The 18,026-nt window shown below is 40.9% G+C and overlaps 3 protein-coding genes across 5 annotated transcripts; 1 reads left to right on the top strand and 2 right to left on the bottom strand.

Moving 5' to 3' along the window:
• Window positions 1-740: 740 nt before the first annotated feature.
• Window positions 741-6,107, bottom strand: LOC142964913 (protein naked cuticle homolog 2-like). Its single transcript, XM_076105485.1, has 9 exons — window positions 6,083-6,107; window positions 5,960-5,986; window positions 5,793-5,872; window positions 2,561-2,615; window positions 2,084-2,175; window positions 1,773-1,868; window positions 1,540-1,675; window positions 1,253-1,396; window positions 741-1,165 (listed from the first exon to the last, which is right to left on the bottom strand). Exons 1-9 carry the CDS (start codon window positions 6,105-6,107, stop codon window positions 741-743), a joined length of 1,080 nt encoding a protein of 359 aa, XP_075961600.1.
• A 5,075-nt stretch (window positions 6,108-11,182) lies between these two features.
• gatad1 (GATA zinc finger domain containing 1) lies at window positions 11,183-12,898 on the bottom strand. Of its 3 annotated transcripts, none has more exons than XM_076105999.1 (6): window positions 12,808-12,898; window positions 12,451-12,612; window positions 12,211-12,333; window positions 12,054-12,113; window positions 11,730-11,913; window positions 11,183-11,655 (listed from the first exon to the last, which is right to left on the bottom strand). In XM_076105999.1, the coding sequence occupies exons 2-6, from the start codon at window positions 12,574-12,576 to the stop codon at window positions 11,465-11,467; spliced, it is 684 nt and encodes a 227-aa protein (XP_075962114.1). In that variant the 5' UTR covers window positions 12,577-12,612; window positions 12,808-12,898; the 3' UTR covers window positions 11,183-11,464. The 3 variants fall into 3 exon arrangements, with proteins under 3 accessions (XP_075962114.1, XP_075962113.1, XP_075962112.1); XM_076105998.1 differs by having other exon boundaries at window positions 12,832-12,877; XM_076105997.1 differs by having other exon boundaries at window positions 12,451-12,863.
• A 505-nt stretch (window positions 12,899-13,403) lies between these two features.
• chrac1 (chromatin accessibility complex subunit 1) lies at window positions 13,404-16,411 on the top strand. Its single transcript, XM_076106000.1, has 3 exons — window positions 13,404-13,620; window positions 13,776-13,902; window positions 15,469-16,411. Exons 1-3 carry the CDS (start codon window positions 13,462-13,464, stop codon window positions 15,573-15,575), a joined length of 393 nt encoding a protein of 130 aa, XP_075962115.1. The 5' UTR covers window positions 13,404-13,461; the 3' UTR covers window positions 15,576-16,411.
• Window positions 16,412-18,026: the final 1,615 nt, after the last annotated feature.

Genomic DNA, 18,026 nt, shown 5'->3' with positions numbered 1-18,026 from the left:
ATTTGAGAAGGTAGCTTGTGATAAGATGGTTATCTACTTTTTGGTACATCCACTTTTTTTCCCCAAACCTGCCTTAGTAAATGGCTTTTGCTACTCTCAAATTTCATCACATGGTTGCAATGCATTATGGGCTACTGTCAGTGGAGACATGGGTGTCTCTGCCTTTTCCATGATGGACTTCTGCCGATATAAACACAGGTGCCGAAAACAATCGCAACAGATGTTTACCATTGTTTTAGACACATGACACAGATTTTGCCAGTCTTACTATGCTGCACAAATCTCTGAACATAAGTCTGTGTTTTGTCACTGATCCGGAAAAATTCAAACACTATACTTTATCAGAATAAATACCCTTTCATTAAAAAAATACTGTATAATAATTTCTACATGATTCTAGTATATTCAAACCACATGTATCTCTACAAAATGTGCATTTAAATAACTTTAAAGCTAAGTGGAAATCTACCTGAGAGGAACCTGTCAATCTAAATGGCTATAGAGGTAGAATTCAGTAAACAGTAAACTGACCTTTCCTGGATTTAGTGATGGTAATCTTTTCAGGTTTGTTTGCGTTAGATAACAGTGCTTCAACCTGATTCCACTACACACTGAATATAAAGTAAATGAGGAGATCCAAGGACCTGCTGAGTTGCATTTAACCTCCAAAAACAATCACATTTCAGGCCGATAGTCTACACCACCTCTTCTCACCTGTCTCATAAGTGTTTAAAATGCATTTACGAAGGGTGGTGGTGGTGGTGATGATGATGATGGTGCTCGTGATGGTGCTCGTGTCTCTGTGCTCGAGAGGACTGAAGGTTGGAAAATATTTCCCTATCTGCCCCCGGCGTGGATCGAAGGTGCGAGGCATCTTGTACCCTGGAGCGAACCCTCTTGCTGTGACTACGTTGCAGGACAGTATGTGCTGCAGGCTGCGACCGGGCAGGATGGCACCATGACGCGGGGTGTTGACCGTGTAATCTGCAAGACTTTCCCTGCCCTCCATTCCTGTCTTTCCCCGCTGACACAGCCTTGCTTTTCAGGGACTGAGGGATAGAGAGGCCTCTGGGAGACTCAGGGGAGATGTAGTTCTCTCTGATCACCACAGGGTGGTGCTTAGGAGCAGAGCGAGCATCCTGGCTGGGCTCCTGCGAGAGAGATTCTGTGAAGAAGAAAAACAACTTTAATTTTATGAACTAAGTCTTTATATACGGCACAAACCACAACAGCAATAGAGGAGTTTCTCTACCTGTATTATCAAACTTGGAGGTGTAGTTTTCAATGCCAGCTAGATCCAGGTAGTGGTTTCTGCGCTCTATGTTTTCATCCACGCAATAGAATCTTCTTACTGGGTTTCCTGACTCCTGAGACGCACTCTGCTCCTTCTCTGTTGCTATTTTTAAATGAGAGAGGGACATTATCATCACAGCGGTTAAATACCACTGTTCAGACACTTGAGAGAATCTTTATGTCTTTAATGTTTGTCCTTCAAATGATGTCTACAGTTACTAAGCCACAATAAAAATGTCCCTTTACCTATATGTAAGATGTTCTCAGGATCAGCTGACGGAGTGACAACTAGCTTTATCTTCAGGGGTGTGTTGCCACCGTAAGGCGGCTTGACCGACGCCCCTATAACCTCATACATGGAGTGCATCATACTGGTCATGTCCTGCAGAACACACACACATAGATACATAATACACACCTGTGTACAGGCCACGCTGAAACAGTGCTTCATTTGAACAATATGCATGAAAGAAACCTACTTCTTTGGTGACCTTGTCACTGTTGTTGAAGTTGTACAGTGTGAAGACCCACTCCTGCTGAGTGTCCTCATCAGGCACCGTGTTACACTCTGTGACCTGTATGTGCACACATCGTCAGGAAAACAAGCTTATTACTGCTACAAAGTGTGGGTCGACCCATAGGGCCTTCAAAACCGGTAAAGCCTCAATGTGTGATTAAAATACATTGTTGAATAGTATCAGATGCGTAACTTTACAAAGAGTCAGTATACTCATACAGACACACAAGAATCTCACCTATCTGGTACTTCAATATAGAGATATACACTCACATCAGCATGGGTGCTCCTCTTCTTGGCTTGTTTATTGACCTGGAAGTGGATGCTGTTACCTCCATCAGGTGTCTTCTTTGGTGGCAGAACCACTAAACAAGACACAGAGCTGGACAATGAACGTCGTTATCCAGCAGATTCACAGTTTGAGGCTAATTACTATAGTTGCGTTCACATACTGTACCTTTCCAATTAAGTTATCCCTTGTTTTTAAGCTGTTTTCAATAAACGTTTAGCAGCAAAGAGGAAACTAACAGAATCCAAAGGTGGAAGTTTTCCCACACAAACATAGAACAGATGTGTTTAATTTAACTATTTCCTTTTCACCTGGTAAAGAATGGAGGTGACCTATTAAAGCTTTTGTATCAAAACTCTCTGATAATGTACAACATCTACACAACAACAATCAAGCCCTTTAGAATACATAGAAAGTGAGAAATGTCAGTAAGGTGCATGTTGCTGCAGTTCTCTACTCACCTTTAAGGTTGCAGTTACGGTCCGACCTGTTTGCCCTCAATTCTACGTACAAGTTCTGTGAAAACAGTGACAGGGTGTAAATCAACAGAGTGCACACATGTAAGAGAGGGAGAGGGGAAGAAAAGAGGAAGCAATTAAGAGCTTTTCATGTCCCATGAGTGTGAGGATCGGTCTCCAGATGTGAGCAATGCTGAACATCTGTGGGTTTTGTGTCTTAAAAACTGCCATTGGCTCTCCTTTGATTTCTGTCAAGAAAATTACATTTTTCATTTCCCTAGAAATTAAAACAGAAATATTATAAATGAGACAGTAAGACAGCAAAGGAGCGAGAAAAGTAGGTTTGGGCATTTCCTAGTTGGTTCTCCTCTTTAAACTGTTGACATCTTGAGCTTTTCTCCACTGTCTTATGTAACTGACATGTCCCTGAAGTTTCATATGATAATTAAATGTAAAATCATGAAGCCAGATTTACTAGAGACAATAAATTCCAGCCAGTGGGATGCAGCGCCAACCTATTTAAATGCTTTAGTTAACTATAAAACTTCAGTCCATTACAAAACTATCAAACGTTAACGTTCATGTCCACTTCTGTGATTTAAAAAAAAACATCCGATCAGACGTAAACTCGCTCCTCTCTCAGGTAGAAACCTGTCTGCTCTGCAAAGCAAGAGAGAACTGAAAGCGCCAACAAGACTCTTCTTATCTGTCACCACAACAATCCATCACTAATGTCACACTGATGCTCGGGCAGATGAGTGCGCGCCCTCACACCCTCACACCCACACACACACACACACCAATCTCTCTCAACACCCTCGTCTCTCTGCCTGCCACGCTCTGCCTGCTGTGAGGCTTTGATGCTGGGTTAGATTTCAGGGGAAAGAGGGTGGAAAGTGGAAGAGATGGTGCAGGTAGCAGAAAGGTGTGCACACGATGGCATCAGTATTCTGTTTTACACCCTCATTATACATCAGCCTTCCATGCATCCGTCCCGATATCACAAGAGTTTCAAATGTCAGCAGAACAGTAGTCGCCTTTGTCTCAGCAAGAATGTCGAACAGCCTTTCTGAGAACTTGATACCTGGACAGGAAGTTTCACTGTGGGGACGCAAACATGGAGACATGATGCTCTGGTGACTTCAGTCCTCTCATTTTAATGGCAACAAGCTGCAGTGACTTTGGTTATAAGTGTCCATAAAACAGTATCTGAATTATGAAACAATGTTATAGAAAAGCTCAAAGTAATCGTAGAAAAAACCTTATCACATCAATAAGAAAACAACTAATTCTGGAGTGGTTTTCAAATAAAAGAGGGAGGTAACGGAACAAATTGGGTTTCTTGGGTGGATTTTAGCTAAAGTATAATCACAAAAAAACAACCTTTTCAACACTTGAAGTAACGTGTGCACACTCAAGACAGAAAAACATAGACAGACACACACACACACACACACACAAAATCGAGAGCAAACAGGTTTGTGTTTCTTGAGAAAGTGATGTTGTCGACACCTGAGCCTGAGTCACAGCTATTTGACAGGTAAATATTCAGTTAATGGGTCTGTGTGTGTTTAGTGTTTTAGAGCTGGAGCACATTTTATGTGTCACTGGTTATCTTAACGAACAAGAACACACAAAAATGTCTCTAACTATCTTTGCTTCTGTTTTACATTTTCACATTTATCTTAGCAATCGTTTTTAAGGTGTCATTTTTCTTTTATCTGTGGAAAACTCTTAAAATGTAAACATCATGGGTTTCATATCGAGAACACAAAAATAAGGTTCATGTAAGACCAAAAGCAGACAAAATACAATTTAAAATATCTCATAAATTTTGAGGTCTTTGCCGTTTGCAGTGTACAGAGTGGTGGCGTCATGGAGATTCAAACTATATTAGGTCGGAAAATCAAATCGCAGGAAGATCTCTGCCATTAACAAGCACAGAAACTCCACCACAACCTTTTAAACAACTTGGCAGAGTCAACATCTTTTTCCAAATTGTGTAACTTTCCAGACCTTTCACCCAACACTTCATAACCTCAAAACAACAACACTGGCAATAACTCACACAAAATCTCATGACTTTTGCAGTTGAGCTAAAAGATCAAACAAGCTGAAGAAAAGTGAAAATGGCATGTTGGTTGTTTTTCAAATTTACATTTACATAATTGACTGTTTTTACAAGCAACCCATGGGATCTTTGAAAGGACATTAAACTACTGTGATTCACTTTCACCACAAAATCTGGTTTCATGAAATGTTTATGGTTAATAGAACAGTATGTGACAGTTTTCACAGTCTCCGTTGAATAAAACGTAATGAAGAGGACATTTTCTCTTCAACAGTAACGTGAATGCTTCATTAATGCCAACAGTCTACATGTGATGCCATTTACGCAATCAAACACCCACCAAACACCCGCTCCCCACATCTTTTTCCTCTCCCCCTCTCACAGTCTGTCTGACTGCAGAAGGAAAGCAGTACCAGATGTGGAGACTTTTTTTTTTCAGCTGGATATAAAGACCTTGCTGTTTGGAGGGGGGTGGCTGTGTTGCACTTCATAGACTTGGAAGTCTCTTTATAGAGAAGGAGGAGTAAAGGGCGGAAGAATAAATACACGACTACCTCCAAACATCTTTTATGTCTCTTGGATGTGATGTGAGCAAATACGATTTATCCCAAAACTGGCTGAACTGACATGAAACCAGTATGAGTATTTTTATTGCTTCTTTCGTCAGAATGGAAATAGACTTTCACAAAATGTATATATATATAAAACTCTAATACATATAAGAAGATATTCTGGAGGATAAATTTGCCCTCAAATGGGCTGTGTGTATAGATATTATCGATTTAAAGTCAGATCTGGTCATTTCCTCTCTTGATTCATAAAAGAAAAACAACTTCCCCCACATCCTCTCAGATTATCAGTATATCTTTAAATAACTAAATTATTGGCTATTTTATCAATAAAATCTCTATCGTTTGGATGTGAACAAACACAGTTTCAGGTGATTTAAAGTTTTCTTCCATCACATTCTCCAGTCTTTCTGGTGATCTTTAAACAACAGACCATTACAGTGTCAAATAAAACCAAAAATAAGCATCGTGGGATCTCTTTTTGTGCAATCCCTGAGGTGGGAGTTTTACTTGCGTCTGTATGTGTTAGACCATTAAGATGTCGGCTATAATATAACTAAATATGCATTAATCATTACAATAATAAATGTTCTACCTCTGTCAGTTTGGTTTTGTGGATGCGGATGCGCTCCAGCTCGCTTTGACAGGTCAGCACATTGGAAACCAAACTACCACCTGCAGAACATAAACATATTTGTGAACACATGAAAGAAGTAAAAAGTAGTTATGTTGTTTGTGCAGTTTCTGTGCTGACTGGCTTACCTTCAGGACTCTGTCTGCGTTTCGAAACTGTCCAAATAATGAGAGAAAAGACAATATAACGCAAATCAGAGGCGATTTCATCTATTTTTAAAAAAAACATTATGATGTCATTAAACACCTCACCCAGTTTGGACTGGAACTTTCCCATTCTCCTGCCTGAGGGTTTGATCAAGAAAAGTTCATGATGTCCGATCCATGAGGGGGAAATAAATGTGACATTTGTGCAAGAAGAGCACCGGGACACTACCGCAGATATTCAACCACAGGCGAAGTGAATCGCATGTGTGAAGTGAGATATCCAAGAGTAAAGCAGCAGAGCGGGAGGCTTCACGCCTGCGCACTTCCTTCTTCGGTTACCTTCGGGTAGGATGACAAACGTGAAAAGCTATAGAATAGGTAATAACGCTCGCCCCCTGAATGGGACATGCGACATGTAGTTATTTTCATGCTTTTATTTTTTCTGATACCTTTTCCTTAATTAGCTGTTGCTAATTACAATTTCATGCTTCATCGGTTACAGAAATTAAGCGCACAAGGGAGACGAAATCTCCTTCGATTATTAATAACCAAACTAACAAAGTAGCCATGAATGTCACAGTCGGAATGTAAAAATATAAACAAGATACTCTGTGCTCTGTTCCGTGGGACAGCCAAATGTCATGACTCATTGCTCTATTAGGATTTCCAAAAATTACAATATTGTATGAGTCAGTGCGATTCTTGAAACAATACGGAATCAGTTTTTAGCTGTTTAGCAAATAAAAACCTTACGTTTTACATTGTTTCCTAACCCCCTGGCATTTAAAGAGAAAACATAAAAAGACACGAACAAATAACGAGACAGAAAGGAAACAAAAAGTGTGATTACTTTTCGATACAACGAATTTCTGTGATTTTGGTAATCACAATAAAACTTCCCCAGAAGTGTATTTATACTTATGCCCAGTAGGTGGAAGTGCAGCGCTGTGGTTTCGCCTCGCGACCCTGGACTTGTATGTGCGCCGCGTGCAGCGTCTTCTCATAGCTCGAGGAGACGTTGAAAAAGAGAAGCCACACGTTTTCCCGCCTCATCATTTGTCCTGTTTGTCTCAGGTAAGTGACACATAAAGTGCACCAAATACGATATATAAATTGTGACCGATGTTTACTGAACATTTTTTGTGAAAGTTATCTTGTGTTTCATGCAGTTTAGTAGCTACGTGAGTATTGTTGTAAGACTGACTGTCGAGTGCTAACCTAGCTAAACTGATAATAGCCTCGCAGTACATTCCCTAGTTTATTTCTGGCTCCTACACATCATATTAATTGTTCATAATGAAGCGAATCAAATCTTTGTGTTCTAATAAGTCGTTTCATGCTAAATATGTTAATTAAATGTGACTGAAAGATGTATATAACGTTACGTGTTGTGCATGTTAGTTAGCACGTGTTAGCGGTTCACTATCCTGTTAGAGCAGCTGCCATTTGTAATAGTGTCTTCACGTGAGTCTTCTTCACGTGTGTCACAGTAACTGTGAGCTCAATGCAAAAGCGCAGAACAGCTAGGAAGGGGTTTATCCCAAGTTACACCAAATATGTTTGCAGATAGTAATGTGATAGTAGTGGGAATTTTTATCATTTTAGTTATTTTGTGTAAACTTGATGTGATTTTGTTTAAGACAATTTAATGCATTTTACCTGTACTTTGTCGTGTCAAAATGAAGAAAAATATAGTGATTGTTTTCACTTGGAAAATTGTGAAATAAAAATAGCTTGAGAAGACTTTAAGTGAGAGAAGCCACTCGTTTGCCGGCCTCATCATTTTTTCTGTTTTTCTCAGGCACACATCTGTTATTAGGCTCTTTCAAACAGCTCTTTGGGGGCTCATCCGGGATCCGCAGTGCTAAGGGGGTCCGACAACTGCTGATCCATTGATTCATGAACTGTGGGCCAGAGAGACGACACGTTGCCAGAGCGAGGGGCACTACGAGTGTGCGGCTGCCAGGGTGAGGCAACCAGCAGAGTGGAACCAAATCAAGAGAGGGCAACTCAATGTTCCCAGGGCGTCTGACAACGAGAGAAAGATACTTGTTTGGACAATAAAGGGCTCCACAACCTGACCTGTGGTCCGGGTGTCCTCGCTGCTGCTCTGCTGGAAAGGGAACCTTGAGGGATGGTGGAGGTCGGTTTGCAAGTCGTTCTTGACCACTGCGTCTGCCTTCTTTGGCTGATTCATTGCTGCACTTTGTCGCTCCGTCTCAATGGCTGTTTACATACCCTTTATCCTGGTTAGTTTCTTATCCTACTCTTAGTAATATGAGTTAAATTCAGCGGGTTGTCTGATCTGAGGTCGTAGTCGAATGAATTGTCGCCCTGGAGGACGACGGGGTGGCTCTCCTGGGGGTCGGGGAAGGAGCACACGCACCGCACCGGGCATCCCGGGTCGAGTTGAGAGGTTCATGTGTTTTTTTTCTTCAACGCTGGGTGTAGTGGCCATTTGTCCAATAAATCAAAATATAACAAACAATAATCAAAGGCCACTGATGCACCGTGGTTTGTAGTTTACGCCGGCAGAAAAGAGTTGAATGTCCATACAGGATTCTGATTTTTCTTATTTATTTTGTAAACAAAACAAAAAGAACAAAGAAAACTCCGGTCGCTGTCTCTCCTGCACTGATAAAAAAACTATAGGCCCACCCCGGTGCATGCTGGTCCTACCTACTGCTATATATAACCACAGGTGACCACAGTGTTACCCAAAGAACTAACGATAAACTAAGTATACTTAAACAACAAAAAATACTACCACTAAACAAATGACTCTTGAAGAGAAAAAGCACTCTTAATATATCAAACAAACAATCTAACCTAAATAAGCAAACATCTAGAATAATTAAACAATACTACTTGTGAATTAAATAACAAAATACTAACATCAAATAAATAGCTCCTACAGTGTGTATACAGTACACACCTGAAACCCAAATATTGTATAATTCTAAAATGATAATTGAACAAAGTTAATAGATTTTATGCAGCACAACTTCATCATCAGCTGCTTTTGTTTTCAGTCTTGACGGAACCGGACTCTCCGTTGATCTAACTTGAGAGCAGAGGTCCTTGCACATCTTCACCATCGGGTGCTTTTGTTTTCTGTCCTGACGGAGCCCGGCTCTCAGTCTGGGTGCTGCTTGAAGTGTGTGCGTGGTGATGCTCAGAGGAGACGCTCCGGTCGCACAAGCTGATCGTGAGTATAGTCTTGGCTGCTGCAAGTGGGTGGAGCTGGGTCGTTTTTTCTAACCCTCTTTATCTCATGAGTCGTCACCATCAGCCATCTTCCTCTTGAACCTTGGGGAGAAGCAACTGTAGCTGCTTGAAGTGGACAGAGCAGCATGGCTTCTCCGGGTCCTCTTTCTTTCATCATCATGATGATGACCCACATCAGCCTTTCTCTTTGTCGCTGGCCTGATGCAACATTGCAAATAAGTTTGGGCCTGAGGTTAGTCCTGTCCTCTCCTGGGATATGTCGGGTGTCCCACACCACCTTGTAGTGATAGTACTTGGCCACTGGGTCGGCCTTCGGCTGATTCATTGCTGCACTTTGTCTCTCCGTGTCTTTCTGACAGTTAAATGTTTAAATGTCTCAACGGCTGTTTACATACCTTTTATCTTGGTTAGTTTCTTTTCCTCCGCTTAGTAATATGCTTAAATTCAGCGGGTTGTCTCGTCTGATCTGAGGTCGTATTCGAATGGATTGTTGCCCCGGAGGACGACTGCGTGGCTCCACTAGGGGAGGCTCACGTTGTCAGGATCGGGTACCCCGATTTAACTGACTTAACTGATATCTGTAGGGAGAAATTCCCTGATGGTATGATATACACCTGGAGCAATAAAGACTACTCCAGGCGATCACGTATAGACTTCTGGCTCGTCTCTAAAACCTTAAATAAGGACAGTATTACAGTCAAAGTTTTAACATGGTCTCTATCTGAATTTAAAGAAATGTGAGTTATTTGCCTTAAAAAGTAATGATATAACTGCTGTTAATGACATACCTGTCAAGAAAAAAGTGAACTATTTAGGCATCCTTGTAACCAAAGAACAAGACCGATGTCTTCCTAATTTTAGTCCAATGATTAAAAAAGTATAAAATAAATGTAATCTTTGGTTTTAAAGAGATCTGTCCTTAAAGGGACGTGTCCTCTTATTGAAGGCTGATGGCATCTCTAGGTTTGTTAATGTTGCATCCTCCATTTCTTGATAACAAAACTGCCAAAAAAATAGACCACTTGCTGTTTAATTCTCTGTGGAAGAATCGTATACACTATATTAGAAAATCTGTAGTCATCAATTCCTGCAAAAATGGTGGTCTTGACTTTTTGGACTTCTTTTGTCTGTCTGAGTGTTTCATGTCCAGCTGATGTTTCTTTGGTTAACACTGACACCATTGTGCTAAAATGTGTTCCTCACCATCCTGTGACAATAACTGAGCTATTTGCTCTCTTTTTCAGTGTGAAGTTGTCTCAAAACCTCATGTCATTACATTAAGTTATGGGAAAACGTCTCAAAATGTATTAGCGATGTTTTGTATTATTCTATGAACATTTTATATTTGGATTCTTTATCTATTACAGAAAATTTGAGGAAAGGGCATATATCATAAATTTGTAATTTTTGCCAAATTCTATATTCATAAGTGTACGTTTACAAGCCAAAGACCCACGTTTTGTGTTTTTATACAAAGAGTTTGAAATGTATTTAAAACTCTGAAATGCTTTATCAACAAAAAGGCCATAAGAACAGTACTGACAGATTTGCCTGTGATGTTTGTAATTACACAATCACATAAGGTTTGTCTTTGTCTCCTTTTTCTATTTATTTAGATTTTTATGCTTTTATTGTTGTCTATATATTGCCCCCCCCCCCTCTGGCATGTTAGCTTAAATGTCTGTATTTTGATGTTTCTTACTGACAATTTGTGCAATTGCTGAATAAAAATTGTGAAGAATTAAATCTTAGTCATAATCTGTATGATCTTGATGCTGTATTCAGGTTAAAAGTATGCTTTGACCACCAGTTCTGTTTCCACATCATAGAACCATCAACATGTTCTACAGTCTCAAGAACACACCACTGTAGAACATCTTCACACAGCTCAGCTGTGAATGAGATCAGATCTACACGGGTTCTATCACCGTAACTTTGCAAACATCTTACTGTTCTATTAATAAATTAACATACACATTATATTTACAGTTTAATTCACAAAATAAAATAGCTTAACTATTTCCCACAACTTCATCAATGAATAAATACCATTTTCTGAAACAATCAGAGAAGGTGGTGGAAAGAGCTTTTTTTGTTTGTAACTAAATACAAAAGTAATATGTAAACAACTTGTTTGACATTACAACTGGTTTCTGAAGTAATGGCAGTGGTGAACCATGTTTTAGTTTTCATTATATTACATCAATGTACATGCGTCTGTTTTAAAGCAACACACTTTAAGTCCATATCACAGCGGTGTTAACTGCTGCCACTGACAGACTCTTTGACGGGGAGGGCTGGTGTCGGGCCAATGTGGGTCCAGATGTAACCTTTCTCTGCTCGGATGGGGATGGTGGGGAACGGAGAGCTCCGGGACTTGAAATATTCAGAGGGGGCGTGACACACAAACTCCAGGAACTCAATCTTTCTGGGCAGATCCTCCTCCGGACCTGATATAAAAACGGACTGTTCGTAACTTGTCACATACATGTCTTGAAAATGGTAAAAATCTCTCATTGCTCACCAACGATGTATGTCCCAGGATCAAACAGGTCCTTTGGACTCGCCTGTGTGGGGATTAACCAGGTCAGTGCAGCGCTCTTTTCACAGTACTGGTCCTGCACGAATCCTCGAATCTGAGCATAGTACGGCTTCCCGTCTTCCTCATCCGTTACCTTGATCACATCTCCTGTCTGGTAGTATACACCCTGAGGATACAAGTATAGACATCAAGACAGATGCATCACTGGATGAAGGTTTAGTACAACCGTAAATAGTTGAAGCTGCAATAAGATGAAGAAATGCTTTCAGGTGAATTATATATTGAGCAGAAACATGAGGTTACTACCTTATAAAATACTGATTCCGATGTGATGATTGTTGCAACAGATTCTGGTGCTTTGATTGGCTGAGGAAAGAGATTACACACACACACACACAGGGGTCAAATACACACATTAATAGCACAGCACAATAACAAGAGAAATAACTACATTTATATTTACATTTTTTAGCTTGAATATGTGTCTTCTCCCCTTTCCTTTTGTTGACACCTTCTTCTCAGACGCAGGAGCTTTGTACTTGGTGCTTCTCAGCCGTGCAGACCTCCTGTGGATCTCCTGCTTGGACTAAAAAGCAACACAAACCAGGTATTTAAGTACCGAATTAGCGCAATTTGTCCAGCTGTGTTGACCTCTAAAATAACCACAGAGTCTGGGCTGCACATTTAACCACAGTAAACATACCTGCTTTCCCCCGCCATTGCTGGGCTGAGTGATGGAGGACATGGAGGGTCCCGACGCGCCGCCGCTGCAGCTCTTCCCTGTGCAGTTGTTGCAGAGGATCTCTCCCTGGTTCCCTTTCTTCCACATCGAGGACGAGGTCGTCTTGCAGACAGCACAGCATGGCTTCAAGCCCAGCGGCATCGTTAAGGGAACGAAGAAATGAACGTTAACTACAGCAGACGATGGCTGCTCGCTCACCAACACCACACGTGACTCCTTCTTATGACACTAATACAGAGACAGATGTTTCCTTTATGCGACAGATGTGACAACAGATTAAATGCGATGATTACGACCGCATCAAATTGCAACACGGACTGTTTATTTTCGCAGCCAAATCACCGCCATTGCGAACGCCGCTGTTTTCTTCTTCTTCTTCTTCTTCTGGTTTTACGGCGGTTGGCATTCATCTTATTGGTGCATTACCGCCACCTGCTGCTCCGGAGTGTGGGTCAGACAATAGACTTACAATATTTACCCCAAACCTAAACAAACCAAATCAAACAAACTAAATCATAAATTAATTAAAAAACAAAACAAAGAAACAAACTGCTTTCTTCTTCTTCTTCTTTGCCTCTTTGACATCGGCTCTTCTTCTGTGGTTTGCGATTCCTCAGTCAATTGACACTACTGGACTGGATGAGACATGTGTATTGAGCTTTTATTGTTAGACACAATATAAACTTAATTATCAATTGATTGATACAAAACCAGTATGAAGGAATACAGTAAAATATTTAGGGGGAAACAAAAACAGTCAGCAATGTGTTAATTAATGTAACATTCGTGTAATGTAATGTCATTTTTGGCGATAATTATGTTCGACAAAAAGTAGTGTGTGACTCCACTCCAGCAGGGGGCAGTAATCCAGTAAAACGGCCGCCAACCACCGTTCATGTGAAGAAGAAGAAAAGCGTCACCGTTCAAAACATACTCCAAGTTCCGCCTGTCTGTCTGTCCCCGAGAGTCCTCATGAAGATGTCTCAAAATACTCCAGACAAAGACGACCAATCGTCAACGAACAAGAAAACCATCTCCCTCCCGATATCCAGAGTGAGGTTGATAATGAAGAGCTCCCCCGATGTGTCCTGCATCAACCAGGACGCTCTGTTTCTCACCACCAAGGCAACAGTAAGCAGCCGTTAGTGCTGAGCGCTGCTAACTTTCCAGCCCATTCATCTGCTACAGGGATTAGCACGCTGCTAGCTTCTCGGATAACTGTCAATGTAGCTGCTCCATTTTCCCATTTTGAGTTTCTCCTTTTGCTGACTGTTGTGTTGTTGAAGGAGCTGTTCGTCCAGCACCTGGCTGTGGCTTCATTCAACAACGGCCCCGGTAAAGAAACCAACTCGCTGTCATACACCGACCTGGCTAACACCGCAGAGGAGATGGATACCTTCCACTTCCTAACAGGTGAGACCCAGCTACGGCCTGGTGGAGCTACAGGGACCTTCTGCAGCATGTAATGTTGGTCTCTGCTCACTCTTTACCGCTGAGACATTAGAGCAGGGGTGGGTAGTTATGAGAAACAGGGACTGTTGTGGAGGGCCAGACCAGTAGACTGATCTAGATCCTGCTCTATATTATTCCACCGCTTTATAAAAAGCAGTACATTGTATGGTTTTGATAAGCTGTGAGTGGTAAGAGTAAATATTATGATCAGTGGTGGACTGTAACTAAGTATATTTGCTTAAGTACTGTACTTAAGTACAAATTCAAGGTACTTTACTTGAGTATTTCCATTTTATTCAACTTTGTACTTCCACTCTACTACATCTCAGAGGTAAATATTGTACTTTATACTTTACTACATTTGTCTGGCAGCTTTAGTTACTTGTTACTTTGCACATTACAATTTTCAAACCTTTCCTAACTACCCAAACTGAATAACAGTGTATAAAGGAGTTAAAATGAGCTCCACCTGAAACATCTGCAGCAGGAATGATCCAAACAAATATACATATTTAATATCTATATATAATAGTCAACCCCATCAGTGTTTTACTGACATGTTTCTGCAAAATTAGAGCTTTTATCACGATTGTTTGTAGTCCAATTACCTAATTTTATGTTTTTCCGTTCAGTGCGAGTAATCTGTTCTGTGTTGGGCTTGAACGAGTGCTCTGACGTCGGGTTGAATGTGTGAGGTGAGATGTGAAGGACAGGTGACAGGTGATCGTCAGTGAGAGAGGATCTGGATCTGGATTTGTTAAACCCCATCACGGAGAATGTTTGTTCACATATGGAGGTCGATCCAAAGAGAACCAACATCTTCTGAGCATGTTGCTTTTGCAGCTCAAAGCCTCAGATGTCCGTGTCCGCTCTGCATCAGTCAAGCTTTTGTATTTCTCCGTGTGTTTCGTCTCGTAATGACGATTCAAATTGTAATCCTTAAACTCTGCGATCTGTTCTCCGCAAACTAAGCACACGGCTTTCCCTTTGACTTCAGTAAATACATACTTAGAAGTCCATGTTTTGCTAAAAACTCTGGACTAGACTGCATTAGTTCTAGCAAGGTGTACCAACTATGTGCTAATCTGTCTAATATATTTTAGTTTATTATGCCACTGTGTGCAATCCTGCACATTAAAGAAAAATACTGCTTCTTGGAAACACTGTTGTTGTCCGGTTTATCTGTAAACTGTTTTTTTTAAATGTATTTTTCCAGGAAGTTTGCTCTATAATGCTATACATCACTATTGCAATATAAAATGACAGAGGATGTAATTCATACTGTGCATTTCTCCCCTACTCATCTTTTACTGAAGCAGCATTTGAATGGCCCATATTGATTTATCTCCCAACTCTAAAAAGTTATTCCTGAAGTCCACCCTTCAAGATTTATTTCCACACCCATTCAGACACTGTAAACACCGTTTCACAGCACTTCACATGCAGCTTCAGTGAGAGGATAAATCTAGGCAGTAAGAAGGAGTTTGACACACTGTACTATTCTTTTCTTTTTATTTTTTTTTATAGATATCCTGCCTAAGAAGATCTTGGCTCGAGATTATCTTCAATCTTTGGAGCAAATGCAAGAAGAAGAAGACGACGACGACGACGACGACGACGCTGCTGACTTTTAAAAAGGACATTGGCTGCATCTCACGTCTGAACTGATGTTATCAAACGTACATGTCCTGTCATTCAAAGAGAGATCTGGCAGAAGAGACGTCCTAAACTTTGTCAATGCTTTCAAATACACAGAGTTCAGCTGTAGGGATAATGGAAGACATTAGTGGACATTGAACTGAAAGTAAAGCCACATATTGGAAAATGTGAAATCAAGTGAAGACCTCAAAAGATCACCTTCAAACACAGAGTCTTAAAGGAACGTAGAAGTTGTACTGTATGTCTGCGATGGATACTTGATGCCAGAAATCTAAATTTGTAACAATGGCCTAAACAAAGCAGCCGTAGATGCAATCACGCCTCAAGATTTTGATGTTTTCGGATTGGCCCGGATTGGATCTTTGAAGGTTTTCTGGGAGCAATGTCTGATAAATATCGTGCTTGTTTTGCATTTAGGAAGAGTAAATAGTTTTCTCTTAACAACTTGCAGCCCTCTGTGGGCTAACTCCATGTAGCGGACCAGGAAATAACATTCCTCACAGCTGGCGCACAGATGTCTCGGCTCCTGAGTTATGATTGGGTAAACACTTTACTTTACAGATGATGTGAAATATGTCTATGTCACTGATTCTAAGTTATACATGATAGCTTTAAAAGTTATGTTTTAGCTACGAGTAGTTTATCATAAATACTTGAAAGTTGTTTAAACTAATCAAAAGTACAAATGCCTCTTTTTTTTCTGCATCTTAACTACATAGCAAGTGAACATGCTGCATTTTTCCAAATGAAATGCATTTACAAGTTCTTTGTTTAGATTTGATATTAAAATAAAGGCTCATGCTGTCTGATATCCATGTTGCTCTGCATGTATTTTACACCACAACCACAGACAGAAACGCGTATGAAAATGCAGTTTATTCATGTTGGGAGCAAGTCAATTATTCCGCTCCCAGCTTCACAAATGTCTTGTGGTTTTTACGAGAGGCTGCTAGCGTGACCATGAAATCTCCATGTGGAACAAGTCTGCAAACTGGAAATATGAAATGTGATGTAACAGCTACATGTGCATCAAATCTCCCTGATAGTGTGAGGTTTAGTTGCACATGTTACTTTTGGCTGCTTTGATGACGTAAGGTGCATATTACTAACATAATCCTGAGCATGCATGCATTTGCTACATTGTTGTACGATAATGTACATGAATATATCAATATAGCACAAATAGGACAACCGGTCCTTGTTACTGTCACTGCCGGATCAGTTTGTGCAGTCGAAGCTGCATGTTAAGCAAAGTATTCTCTAATTTAGAAAAATGACTCTCCAGGATGTTTGCCATGTGCTCTCTTCCCTCTATGGCGTCTCTTGTGTTGGCAAGATGCTCCTTCATGCTGAAAGAGATGACAAACCACAGTTTTTTTTTTCACACATTTACACACGACTTTGCAAGCGATTCTGTCAAATAAAAGTCTGTTCTTTCACATCTAATAGAGAAAAGGCATTGAATTGCATTAATTCTCTGCAGCTGTTTTGGTGGCAGAGCCTCGTCTCAGCCAGATGTCCAGACAGATGACTCTTGGGAAACATTTGAAATTACTTAACTGTTTGTCTGGATGCTGTTTCCACTCTGTCTTCCTTGGCATTCAAGCAGCGTTATGTTTAGACCAAACAAGTAACACTGATCCGGAGTTCCTGACTGCCTCACTAACAATGGTTAAGGAATAATCCCACAGCTGGCCTCGGATCAGAATTGACCAGAAACGTAATTTATTTGTCTCTGTACAGTAGGGCTTGTAGCTTTGCTTTGTGACTGGTCTCTGTAAAGTACGGTTCTAATGTATAGAGATATAAATATGCAACAACAAAAAAGCCAGCTTGATACATGTTCCTGTTCCTACATCTTTAAATAAGAAATCAGAGGTTCACGTTATTCACACTTCTTCAGTTACTACATTACAGTTTTTAAAATAAATTAGTTATAGGATCCCTTAGGTTATTAAATAAATAGTCCATGGACCGTTGCTCACCTTGTGACGACTCCCTGCTCCTTCCCCTCTTTCCTTGTCTCCTTCAGAGAGGCAAACACCTTCTCCATGGTCTGCATAGTCTCTACCACACTCAGGTGGTCTGAGTGGATCCCCTGGACCTCCTCTCTGGCTTGAAGTTCGTAGGAGACCCCTCCCTCCTCCATCCCGCTGGTGGTGGATAAAGCCTGCAGGGCAGCCCTGTTCTGGAGGACAAGCAGACGGGACCTGGCAAACTCCTCGGGTCCGGCTATGTTTTCCCAGCAGATTGCAGAGGATGGCGGTAACCAGAAGCGCTGGGTGCAGTTGACTGGTTTTCCTGGGGTCTCTGTGATGAAGGGGCTGTCAGCAGGGAAGCTGTGAAGCAGGTGCAGAAGAGATGATCCAGAACCCCACTCCCAATCCTCAGAGTGTTGTTCATGGGGTAAAGTAGGAAGAGGCCCT

Source organism: Anarhichas minor, unplaced genomic scaffold (genome assembly GCF_050575085.1).
Source record: "Anarhichas minor isolate MPS153535 unplaced genomic scaffold, ASM5057508v1 ptg000033l, whole genome shotgun sequence".
Lineage (NCBI taxonomy): Eukaryota > Metazoa > Chordata > Actinopteri > Perciformes > Anarhichadidae > Anarhichas > Anarhichas minor.
Note: the sequence above shows the minus strand (reverse complement) of the source record. Positions and strands in the feature narration are given on the sequence as shown.

Bases quoted from the DNA above. Each gene is read 5' to 3' on its own strand.
- LOC142964913 (XM_076105485.1), bottom strand. From the start codon at position 6,107: ATGGGAAAGTTCCAGTCCAAACTGG. The intron at 2,616-5,792 runs GTAGAACATTTA...CTGTTTTCACAG, and splicing joins ACAAAACCAAACTGACAGAG to AACTTGTACGTAGAATTGAG. The intron at 1,869-2,083 runs GTGAGTGTATAT...GTGCACATACAG, and splicing joins AGAGGAGCACCCATGCTGAT to GTCACAGAGTGTAACACGGT.
- gatad1 (XM_076105997.1), bottom strand. From the start codon at position 12,630: ATGCCGCTGGGCTTGAAGCCATGCTGTGCTGTCTGCAAGACGACCTCG. The intron at 12,334-12,450 runs GTATGTTTACTG...GTTGCTTTTTAG, and splicing joins GCAATGGCGGGGGAAAGCAG to TCCAAGCAGGAGATCCACAG. The intron at 11,914-12,053 runs GTAGTAACCTCA...TTGTATCCTCAG, and splicing joins CGGAATCAGTATTTTATAAG to GGTGTATACTACCAGACAGG.
- chrac1 (XM_076106000.1), top strand. From the start codon at position 13,462: ATGAAGATGTCTCAAAATACTCCAGACAAAGACGACCAATCGTCAACG. The intron at 13,621-13,775 runs GTAAGCAGCCGT...GTGTTGTTGAAG, and splicing joins TTCTCACCACCAAGGCAACA to GAGCTGTTCGTCCAGCACCT. The intron at 13,903-15,468 runs GTGAGACCCAGC...TTTTTTTTATAG, and splicing joins TACCTTCCACTTCCTAACAG to ATATCCTGCCTAAGAAGATC.